General features: G+C 40.9%; 1 protein-coding gene across 1 annotated transcript; it reads left to right on the plus strand.

Annotated features, from left to right (window-relative positions):
• The first annotated feature begins 630 nt into the window (after positions 1-630).
• Positions 631-11679, plus strand: LOC122867013 (oxygen-regulated protein 1-like). Its single transcript, XM_044177326.1, has 4 exons — positions 631-720; positions 1860-2511; positions 3286-3442; positions 3855-11679. The coding sequence occupies exons 2-4, from the start codon at positions 1870-1872 to the stop codon at positions 10916-10918; spliced, it is 7863 nt and encodes a 2620-aa protein (XP_044033261.1). The 5' UTR covers positions 631-720; positions 1860-1869; the 3' UTR covers positions 10919-11679.
• Positions 11680-12659: the final 980 nt, after the last annotated feature.

Here is a 12659-nt window from a genome sequence, read left to right on the forward strand (position 1 = left end):
CTAAAGAGGTTCTCAATGAGATTACAACCCAGCATGAATATTACAACTGGACACCAATTTACCATCTGCTGCCACTGGTGGAGAAAACCTTGCTCTCCTTTTAGTTCGTATAAACTTCTGCAGGTGCAGCGTTGTGCTCTTATTTAAGTCTCAAATGAAAGCAATAAGTGATAAGTACAAAAACATTAAAAGATGCTTTCTTATAGTGTACTGCAACAGGTCTAAATCACTCTCAAAACTTGTGTCAGTTTAACATTAACTTCTTATATTTTTTATTTTCCACTTATATCTCATTGTCTCATTGCATTTTAGAATTTTTTCAAATTTGGGGGGATTTTGTTTGTTTTCAAAATAGTTTTGGTTTAGCAAGAAAGACCACATTGACAATATATTCCCAGGGGAAAACTTCTATACAAATGTGTTTCAGGCCTATTTAACATGTAAAAGATATAATTAATAAACCTCAGGTCCTTTGTCCACCTCTTCGCCCTGCTATGACAGCTCTACATGCATCTGTGTCACACACCTTTCTGAAGAGGATTTCCAAGCAGTGCAGTGGAGATTAACTTTGAGCAAAGATTAACCAAATTAATCATGATGGTGTCTCCCGAAATAAACTCTTGCTGTGCAGTTAGTTCAACAGCAGTCATCATGTAGAGCACAGAATAACATTTCATGGATCCTTTCAAAGCGGTTGGGAATTTTATGATGCCGGCGTAGGTGAGTTCACTTTGAAATCCTGCAATTTATGTGTATTTGTTTGCTCACTGAGTTTAATTTGTTTACCGCCTCCAGTTCTAATCAGTAGTTATGTGTTACACTTGCAGCATTAGAAATGCCATGACCATACATTTTAACCAGAACTTGTTTTGTTTTGGTTTTGTTACCAACAATTACTACAAATATTTCATCCTGAGTATGAAAAAAAAATGTTGGTCTACTGACAAATAATACCAATACTGCTACTACTACTAACTACCTTTATTAAATTATACATCTAAAATGCCTCAACTTTAAATATCACATTTTTAAATCACATTTAATAAAATCTGTTACACTAAAAATATTCTGCAATCACGATATACATTTTCTACATTAAAAGTATAATACTGAAATGTGGCATAAAATTATTCTCATACCCTAATAATTATGCTAAAAGAAATACCGGGTGCAGTAAATAGCCTACTGGGGAAAGAGAATACTCTGCCACACATTTCTGTATGACTTGTTAAGTGCTCTAATGTGTTGTTAAAACCCAGGTAATCAAATAATTGAAGATGCCATTCGTGTGGCAGGTTTCCCAGAAGTCAGGTCATGCTACCTGATGGCCACAGTCGTGCGAAGTAAACAACATATGTTTGCAAGACGTCATTCAGCTGTTTACGCATCATAAATTATTTAAGTTGTCATGAACATGGTGTTGTTTGTGTGTTGACAATATTGCAACAGTCCTATGATGAGCAGATGTCTGTTTTGATTAACCATAAACAAATCATGTTTTATTCTTCTCATGATTATTTGTTACTGCATCACTGACAGCAATTAGGTTATTTAATACCCTTTTCTTTATGTATTTATAAAACTGGACAAAAGAAATGGACGATATCTGTGAAGAATATTGTTTACTGAAAAAATGTGTAATGTTTCATGCAAGTTGAGAAACCTTTTGGGGCTCCTCACCATTAATTCTGAGGAGGAAGCTTTTCCACTAAGAAATCAAAAACATCATTGTCTCACCAATTATTGTACCGTCTGCCATACAGAACCTCAGTTGAGAAGCATAAAGTGTAAAAAACGGAAACCTTTAAGTTTCTACTAAATTTCTTTAGTTCTTTACTTCTCTTTTGCTCCTCTTCCAGCCAATCAGCAATGATGAATGACACGGGGCTTCGGAGGATCCTCCCTGACCAGTCATCAGGGAGTGGACACACCTTTGGCACTCCACGCCACCCAAGCATCATCGACCCTATCCTATCAAAGAGGGTCTGCTTCTACAAAAGTGGAGATCCTCAGTTCAATGGTCTGCGCATGGTCATCAACAACCGTACCTTTAAAACATTTGATGCGCTCCTGGACAGTCTCTCTAAAAAAGTTCCTCTGCCATTTGGGGTGAGGAACATTACCACTCCTCGTGGGGTTCATGCAATCTATACCTTGGATGAACTGGAGGATGGTAAATCCTACATCTGCTCTGACAGCCGCAAGGTAAAACCTATCGATCTGGCACTGGCCAGGAAGAAGCCGCCGCCCTGGTACCACACCAGGCCTGTTAGTTCCCATCGTCGGACTGTGCAGCAGGCCAGGTTTTTCCCCGGTCAGAACATCCACAAGGAGCTGGTGTTTGTGCGCACACCAAGGAGGCTACTGGTTTTTCGCAATGGTGACCCCACTGTAAAACACTCTGTGGTGCTTCACAAGAGGACTACACCCACTTTTGAGTCCATCCTGGAATATATTTCAGAGCTGATCCAGTTCCATGTGGTGAAACTACACACACCTGATGGCAGACGTGTGAGTGGTCTCCTCTGTCAATACAACACAATTCATTTCTAAGAAAAAAATAGAATTTAACAAGCACTATAGACTGACAACTTACTAAAAAAAAATAAAACATCATGTATTCACTAAACATTCCCATCCAATGCCAAGAAATCAAAGAAAACTGAAAGTCTGTTTTAGAGATTAACAAACTGAATGACAAAGTTATTTAGGCCAAATCTGAAATCTAAAAGCAGACTCAAGTATAGCCTCATCTTGCAAAACCATGACCATATTATTACATAATTGTTTTATATCTTAAGACTATATTTGAACGGATACGTATGTAGATATCTATGTAACACCCTTGAAGAATGCATGTGCATTCACTTAAAACTAATATATTCAAATACATGAATACGTTTTAAGATTTGGTAGCTTCATTATTGACACAAAAATACCTGACCTAAACTTGGCCTGTAAATAACCGTCACATGAGGAGAGAAAGTGTTAAGCTCTTTTAGAAACTCACCCTAATACGTAGAAAGGCATTCTGAGATACTGCACTGTAAAGGATTTGGGTCAAGATCTATTGTAAATTCAGAGCCTGCTGGTACTGCAAAGTGCCATTTGAACAAATAATACATTTAATTTAGACTTCTCATACATATACATGCATGTAATTTGCAATTTATCACTCCCTAACATATGTAGATTCAAGGTTAATTATTTTTCTTTCTATTCTATAGAGGGCTAACAGTCAAATGCGATTAGTGCCAAAACCCTTTATTTTTCTGTCTACTGCAGGTGGATGGTCTTCCAGGCTTGATATTGTGCTCTGGTACTGTAGTGGCTGCAGGCAGGGAGCCATTCAGGCCTGCAAATTACAATGCACAGAAATCACCAGCTCCAACAATGCTGCCTATCAATCGAATGGGTCTCAGAAGACTAAAGGCTTTAAACCGTAAGTTTACATAACAATCTGTTTTTTGATGGATCTATGTAATCATTTTGTTTTACTTAGTTGATGAGAACATTTATTCTCATCAATGGACCGTATGAGACATAGAGTGTGTCTGTGGTAATCTACCTGCTCTCATGGGATGAAGATTGGGAAAGTGCTGAGGCAATGATATTACACATAATACCATAGATGACCTACATACACTGTCTACGTGGCTGTCAGCTGTTGTTCTTCATGAGCTGTGAATCGTTGTACTATCTTTCTAACTTTTCTTTTTTTTCCCTCTTTCTTCTTCTTTCATGATTATTGGGTTTCCTCTTCAATCCTTGCCTGAAATCTTTGGACATTTCTACTTCATTTTTCAACATGAACCTTTTTTGTACCTGGTTGGCTCTTTTGACTGACTGAAAAGGTAAAAAGAAGTCACGATCATATACTTCAAAGTCAAGAAATTTCTCCCCCTCATCTGAGAAGTACATCGTGAATCAGATCCATAACTCCATCGCAGAAGGTTCATGTGACCTACCCAGTAACCCCACAAACTCTGTTGAGTTGGATTCGGGTCGTATACTGGAGTCAGTAGCAGAAACGGAGTGCTTGCTGCCCACAGAGGACGACATTGAGAAGTCCTTTAGAGTGAACCAAGATGGTAGCATGACAGTGGAGATGAGGGTGCGGCTGACAATTAAAGAAGAGGAAACCATCCATTGGACGACCACTCTAAAACGCTCAAGTGTAGCCAATCAGCTTAATGCGACCTGTCTACCCGAGCATGAGTCAGGGCAGGAGATTGGCTCACTAAAATCAAACTCACTGGATTTACAAAGTCCCGCTGCCTCCATCGACACCATCAACAAGGACAAAACTGAGGATAACAATGACGAGGATCCACCATCGCTGGGCAATGGAGCTTTCAGTGAAAGTAGTAATGAAGAGGATAACATCAAAGTACAGATGGATGTGGTGTCCCCTAGGAGAGCTCCTACACCAGGGCACAAGCAAATTAGAAAAAAGCAACCCTCTATGGAAAGCATAAAATCAGTGACAGCAGGGATGGTTGGTTCTTACTCCTACAGAGAGCAGACAGAAGATGGAGCCATGACAGACCAGTACTACATGGTCAAACAGAGTAGCACTAGACCAGTGCCCAAACCTAGAAGACTTGGCTCTGTAGATGCCAACAATATAAACAGCAGAAATTTATCCACATTCAAAACAGCAGGGATGACTGAAATCCTACAGATTGAATCCAGAGAGGAGGCCACTGAAACTGTCTTACATATATATGAACAGCACACCTGCCAGGATAATTTCCTTGCAAACCTTTGTGCACAAGGTATGTCTGCTTCTGGGGTTCCTTTATGTAGGCCAGCTACCTCAGACACTGGACAGCTCTCCTCCAATAATGAGTTTGAACCTGAGCTCTGGAGACCGTCGACAGCTTCTGAGTCAATTAGCATCTGGAGAGCTGAGAGCATGTCACTAACATCTGATTTAACCTTGCCCTCACTTCAGACTGGTGCAAGTCAAGGATCAAATGCTCAGCAACGATTCCCAAAGCCCACTCAAGGCAAAGACAAGCCCCGACAAAGAGAGGTCGATAAATATAAGAGGGTATCCTCGAAACCCAAAGTGATCAACAAACGTGCCTGTCGGCTTATGTCACCAGGGAAAAGAAAAAATGAAAATTCTGCAGAAGCAACCGAGAAACGTAAGAAAGTGAAAACTTTCTCTAGCGCTGGGTTCATTAAGAAAATTTATGGGACTAAAATCAAATTAGCAAAGAGCATGATGAAGCTTAAAAAGGGACCAACACAAAATGGAGATGGGGGTGTTACACCAAAGAGCTCACAACAGTCGGATGACACAATAAAATGTATTCTCAAAGACCCAAATATACCATCAGCATTGAAAGAAAACACTAGTGAGACGGTTTCTTTTGAAAAAAGCAGGCTGAATGTTGCTCCCAATGAAGTAAGCCAACCACGGGGAACACTGACACGGCAGACATCAATGCATCAGGAGAAAAATAACACAAACGAGTCCTATGATGTCAGCGAAAGCTTATCACTGCCTGCTTTTATCTCCTCCAGCTCTGTTACTAAAGAATATGTGGCACACTGGCTGGAGAAAGCCAATCTTAACCCCACAGCCCACCCAGATGAGGAAAGCAAAACATTAGAAGCAAAAGCTGTTGCTCGTGTACAAACAGAAAATGGCAGGTGTGGGGAGTCTGAAAATAAGAATGGCTTGATGATTGTGGCAGAGGAGGTAAAATATTTGGAGGAGACATCAGAAAAACAAACGTGTCAAACTCTCAAAACTGACCTACTGCCTGAGAATGTACAAGGAGCTTCTGTCAAACAGAAAATCCAGTCCTTTGAAAACAAATCAAGTCAATCAACAGAGAAAACCACAGTCAATCAGCAAATTGTCCATAGTCATACAACTACTACAAACACAGAAAACTACACTAGTTTAGCTCAGAATAATATAGAAGAAATAACGCATCTCTCGAATCATATCTGTTCTGAAATAATTTCACCAACCAATAAGACCTCAACAGAAATGCCATCAAGCAGTGAAGTGGAAAATAAATCAAGTCCAATCAAAATCTCACTTCAAAAAGCAACACCTTCCAATACACTTTCAATGGAGCTACCACCACCACCGCCACCTGCTGAAAATACAGACCTATCAAACTCTGAATATTGCGTGATGGATCTATCCTCCGTGGCCAGCAGCCCATTATACAGGCTCTCATCAGTGAGCAGTCAAATGTCAGATAATCATCCATTATCCATCAGTCCTACATCTGACAAGGCCATATCACCTACCGACCACACAATGGAAATGACAACATCAGTTCAGACTGACATTCCTTCCACGCTGGGAGAAGCACCATTACCAAGAACTCCATCTATTAAAAGGGCCCCTTTGGTTAGTAATCTGTCTCTTGACAGGAAAATGTCTCTCAGAAAGGCTCGTCTCGATAAATATACTTTATGTAGCGATGCCACTTCAGAGACAACCACATCACCTACTCCCATCAACATAGCAGGTGATAATGTGCTGCCAAACGGCATCTGTTCAACAGGGACACAACAACCGAGTGAAACCCCACCAGAAGAGATACAGCACTCAAACAGCATATTCGATTTGGGAAATAGTCTGACATGTTGTACTTCCACATCTCCTAATAGTTCAACATCTGAAGAGAGAATGTCATCAGCCAGTATTTCATCAAATGAGACTCCAACACCAAGTGATCTTCCATTTAAAGAGACAAAAATGAATAAAACACAATTTTTAACTCAAAAAGAGGCATCATCACCTAAAGCCTTGGTGAAAAAAGTTAAGCTTATGAGCAGTCCATCTCCAGAGAGAAAATCCCAAACCAAGAAATTATCTATTGAACATCCTCATAACTTTTCGAAATTACCATCATTACATAACCACCCTCCTGATAAAACTATGTTGCCAAATATTGGAACACGAAAACATGCAACACCAAATGCTAGCCCCTCCACTGAGAGAAAGCTTTATAAACCTAAATTGCAAAAGAGACCGTCTCCATATTCTCAGTCTCTGGACATGGTGTCACCACCTGTCAGACACAAGTCAAGTAGAAAGTTGCTCTCCAGAAATCTCTCCTCAGACAATGCATCAGAGCCGACAACTAAGACACAAAGGAAAACATCATCCGAAAGAAAGGGTCACCAAACACCACATTCAATAAAATCGGCAGCTGAACTGGACAGAACACTAACTTGTAACACTCTCGTGCCATTGGGAGCTGATCAGAGTGATGACAATAAGGTGAACAAGACAGATGACCTCATAACAGCAAGTCAAGAGAACTCCATGACAGAAACACAAATAATGCCACAGCCATTAAACATTGCAAATCAGCCAAACATGAAACCAGTGCTTGAGGAGATTTACTATTCAATAAAGTCAATTAGACAAATTACACAGAACAAACGTCCATCATGTTTGGAAAAGTCCAATAGTCTGCCTGACTTCTCCTCTCATGTGGCCTCTACGTTTGGCTCATCAACTAAAGCTCTCCTTGCTTTCTTGTCTGTCATGACTCTAAAGGAAGGCATAACTAACCTAAATATGGATGTGCTGAATGCAAACAATGTCAGCTGTGCTGAGGCTTTAAAAATGATTGATTCTCTCAGAGAAATTGCCAGCATTGAGGATTCCCACAAGTTAAAAGTTAGTTTGTCAGATTTACAGCAGTCAGCTTCGAAGCAGCTCCTGCGAAGTTGGAAGGGCTTTCAGGAGCTCAAGAGTCGCAGCTCAACACCAAATGATTCACAGCAAGAACTCGTAGCTGAGGCTAGTCCTGAAAAAGAATGTGGCATTGATGAAAATGTTATTGATGAGATCATGGATAATCTTGACATACCTGAGAAGCTCAAGGACGAACTGGCCTCTCTTTCAGTGGGTGTCAAAAGTGACAGTGACGATAAAGAAAAGATGTCTGCCAGGATTATCGAAAAAGTGGAACTGTCACCAAAAGATCACAGTAATGCTAAGATATCCCATTTCTCCACAGAAGATGGTGTTAATGTCAGGGATGTTACTCAAGATGAGAAAGCTAATGTTGATGTGAGCTCCATCATTAAAAAATTCACAGACATTACCCAGCCAAAACAATCCAGCACAGGTAGTATAGCAGAGACAGCGAAGCACAAACCAACTGACCAGGCAACTAAAGACAAGGACAGCCAATATGGGCAGAATGGTGTGGCCAAATGTCCACCAACTGAACCTAATGAACCTAAACAGATACCTGAAGAAAGGCAGCTTTACAGTACAGTATTGTTTGTAAAAGAGAACAGGGAGGGTATGCAGTCATGTATGGATGCAGTAAATCAAGAAAATCAGGGAGAGAAAAAACAGCAGCAAGGCCACAATGAAGACAAATCAAATGAAGAAAAGGCAAACCTGAATAGAGTAGTGAACAGCAAGAAAAATCTTGAACAAGAAAGTTGTACCTCTGAGGTAGAGGAGCAAGACATGGAAGGTAATCAGCTGCAGATGCACAGTGAGGAGAGCATGAGTATCCCTGACAATGAGCTTACCCATGATGACGAGTCAGGTTCGGAACAGGAAGGGCAGAACATGTCAAGCGCCAATAAAGATTTAGAGCAGAAAGTGAGTTGTGAGCGAAGTGTATCTAGCTCAGAAGGAGGTGAGCAACATAGTTCAGAAGAGGAACCAGAAGTTGAATGTGAGGAGATACAACAGGAGAGCAGGGAAAGTGACAGCTTGTCCAACCCTGAAAGTTACTCTGAGGAGGAAGAGGACAAGCAACCAAACTCCAATAACGATGTAGAACTCAATGTAAGAGGGAAGGAGAGAATATCCAGCCCAGATAGTCAAAACAAGTCTTTGTCAGAGGAAGAGGCTGAATGTAAGGAGCTCAGCAACAAAGATGCTTTGTCTAACCCAACAAGTCCATCTAACTCAGAGAAGGAACAGCAGAGTCAAGCAGGCTGTATGGGAGTGAATGTCAGTGTTGACAAAAGCACATGTAACTCAGATGTGGATGAGCCATCATCAGAGGAAGAGCAGCCTGAGGTTGAATGTAAGGAACTAAAGGTTATCATTGAAGAAAGTTTGTCTGGCAATGAGGAAGAGCAGGAGAGCATGGGGGAGGAAGAACACCTTGATGATCTTCCAGATCAAACAAAAAAATGTAAAGAGTTAAAGGCTTTGATAGAAGACACAGAGGAGGACCAGGTCAGCTCAGATGATGAGGACCACCATGCTGATAAAACACAAATTTGTGATAAGACTAGAAGTCAGAATACTGTAGAAGGGGATCTAAGCTGTTTGATAGAAAATCAGGATTCATATATCAAGAAAGACAATAGCAGTTTGATAATGTCTGACAGTTTAACAAAGCGTTATAGATTTAATGCAGATGAGGATAGTGGGAATGACCACAGTAGCTGTGAAGAACATGTAGAGGTAGAACAACCAAAGGTTGAAGGTGAACAAATTACCAGCTCAATTGAAGAAGAATTGAGCAACTATGAAAAAGAGTTCAGCTCAGGGGAGGAAGATGTTAATATAGACAGATACATAAAAGAGAGCTGTACAGAATATCAGGAAGCTCCTGCATTGGCAACACAGCCTGAAGTTACAAAATGTGAAAAGGTTGTGGAAAAACTAAAGTATCGATCTGAAGAAATAGTATCCCAATCTGTAGCAGAGAGAGTAATTCTTCTGGAAAAGCAAGTTGCTGATGCCCAGAAGAGAAAAAATACAACAGAAAGTTCTCCCAAGAGACGTTTCTCACAAAGAAATGTCTGTCTTGAGTTGGATGTTGAGGATTCACCCTCCGAATTGCCCACATCTCAGTCGGCTCTCAGCACCCGATCAGCTCCTCAGTCATCATTATCTTTCAGCTACGATTCCAGTGGTGTTATAACCTCAGAGCCTGAAGGCAACAGGGTCAGATCCATCAGGGAAATGTTCCTGGCAAAGAGTGCCACAGATATCCAGCCTGGACATAGACGTTTCCCAAGCCCGAACGCATCAGATCTATCTGAGTTAAGAGCAGAGACCTCAGCTAGTGGCGGGTATCAGTCTCAGATCTCAAGTGAGCTTTCAAGCGGTGAAGACGATTCAGCAAGGAAATCCATCACTAAAGGTTTTGTAAGAAGAACAATTGAAAGGCTTTATGGCAAGAAAGATGCTAATCCTGATGAGGAAGCAAGTGAAAGGCCCCCATCTGCACCAAAACAGAAAAAGAAAGAACATTCAAGCATTTTCTCTCCTTTCCACAAAGCTGGGTCCAAAGCAATGTCTGAGTTGTCTTACTTCAATTCCGCTAATGCACTGGACACCTTAAGTGAAGCAACTCGTTGTGTTGCTTTTAATGCACAAGTCGGGCCCAAAGACAGTGTCCCTATTGATAATGGACAATGGCTCCTTGGAGGGAACACACTGATCAGAAAGTCTGTTTCAGACCCAGTTGGAATAAACAAAACCTTCACAAACTCTCCTCAAGGCGAAGGGATGTGCGAGGATACAGAAGAGAACACACCGTATTCCCTTTTCAGCACAACATCTGAACTGGAAGACAAGAAGTCATTTTCAAGGAAGTGCACCTACTTTTCTTTGCCCCATGCCAGTGACTCAGATGCATGTCAGGATGACCTGAGCATAGTTAGCAAGAGCAGTGCGAATGGTGACAGTCTCACAGATACAAAGGACAATTCAGAGGACACCAAAATGTGGGCAGAGAGGAATGGCACACTGCCAGGTATTGGTCTTGCTGACTTTAAGATGATGGATAACAAAGTGCACCCGTTGACAGAGCTTCCACCTGATGGTGAGGTTGTAGTTGTGCAGCCTGGGAAAGGTCAGGGTGTTATGAACAGAAGACTTCAGGAGCCTGACATGTTGGACTTACTGTACAATTTTTGTGGTCAGAATTGTCCCATCCTCTAAGGACATTTTCTTTTAGCTTTTTAAAACACAATCACAAAACAAGGACCAAGGACCTTTTTGTCTAAATAAGTGTACATTGTTGGGCTATAGTATAATATATTGTCTTTGGTGCCTAATTTTTGATGTTGCCATAGCCTTGGCATAATACACTATCATATGTAAACTCATTTGAGCTAACTACCGAACGTGTAACAATGTGTCACCGATGCACAAGCCAATGGATTTACCTTTATTCAACCTTCATATTTTACCATGCATGTTAAGAGCTTGTGATCAATTTGTCCATTTGTACGCCTTCTTTAGTGTAAACTTAGTGAATGTTTTTTCGTAACAACTTGTGTTTTTGCCACGCACACTCCAAAGCAGCTCTTTTCTTCTTATGGGTTTGCCTGTCAACAAAACATGTACCCAGAGCATTACTGTAATCTTGTTTTAAAACTCTTAAAACAGATCAAGTCCCCGCAGATGTCAGGCAATAAGGCCAATCCCTACTGCACTTAGTGAACGGGTCAGTTTGTAGTTGCAGAAATTATCAGTTAATACTCTGTGTGATGCTGGATTTAACGTTGTTTTGTATATTGGTTGTCTAAAGTGTAAATAAGATATTTACTGATTTTCACTAAGTAACCATAGGTTAACACATATTTACGATAACCTGACCTTTATAATTAGGATAATGGGTTTATGGTTTTCAATGTGGCAGCTGTGACAATTTTGTCTCTTTAAATTGATGTGTAAGAATAAAAGTGTGTATTTACAAATGTTGGTTCTCTCTTACTTTGTAATGACCTTTTTCCGGACTAAATTCAGTCTAAATCATCTCCATGGATCCTGGAGTGGATTAAACATACTGTGCGTTTAGTCTCACAAGAAAAATCAGATGATCGAGATGATCCTAGTGTCAGTAAAAGTCAAAAGGCCAAGGTGGCCGTTAAAGATCCCTTTGGAGGCTCAGCTCAGTTTTCTCCTGCTGATCAGTATCAGATTTCTGAGGAGGAGCAGGGACCTCTGTTTTCTCACTCTTAGCCTGAGGAAGTATCCATGTTGTTCTAAGGTTGTTGCCGTTCTCAGAAGTTGCCACTGAGTTGGCCCGTGTTGTGACAGGAGTCTCGAGGAATGCACTAAAGGGGAAGTGTTTACATCTGCAACTACAAAGAGAAAAGATGACAGCCAGACAATTTCCACATTTGACACTTATCACTAACGTGTGTGTATATATATATATATATATATATATATATATATATATATATATATATATATATATATATATATATATATATATATATAAAAAAAAAAAACTTCGAGCTCGGGTCCTCTACCAGAGGCCTGGGAGCTTGAGGGTTCTGCGCAGTATCTTTGCTATTCCCAGTACTGCACTCTTCTGGACCGGGATGTCTGGTGTTCTTCCAGGGATCTGCTGTAGCCACTCCTCCAGTTTGGGGGTCACTGCCCCGAGTGCTCCGATGACCACGGGCACCACTGTTGCCTTCACCTTCCAGGCCTTCTCCAGCTCTTCTCTGAGCCCTTGGTACTTCTCTAGTTTCTCATGTTCCTTTTTCCTGATGTTGCCATCACTTGGTATTGCCACGTCAACCACAACGGCTTTCCTCTGCTGTTTGTCAACCACCACGATGTCAGGCTGGTTCGCCATTACCATTCTGTCAGTCTGGATCTGGAAGTCCCACAGGATCGGTCATTCTCTACCACCTTTGGAGGTGTTTCCCACTTTGACCTCGGG

This window comes from Siniperca chuatsi, linkage group LG19 (assembly GCF_020085105.1).
Source record: "Siniperca chuatsi isolate FFG_IHB_CAS linkage group LG19, ASM2008510v1, whole genome shotgun sequence".
NCBI lineage: Eukaryota > Metazoa > Chordata > Actinopteri > Centrarchiformes > Sinipercidae > Siniperca > Siniperca chuatsi.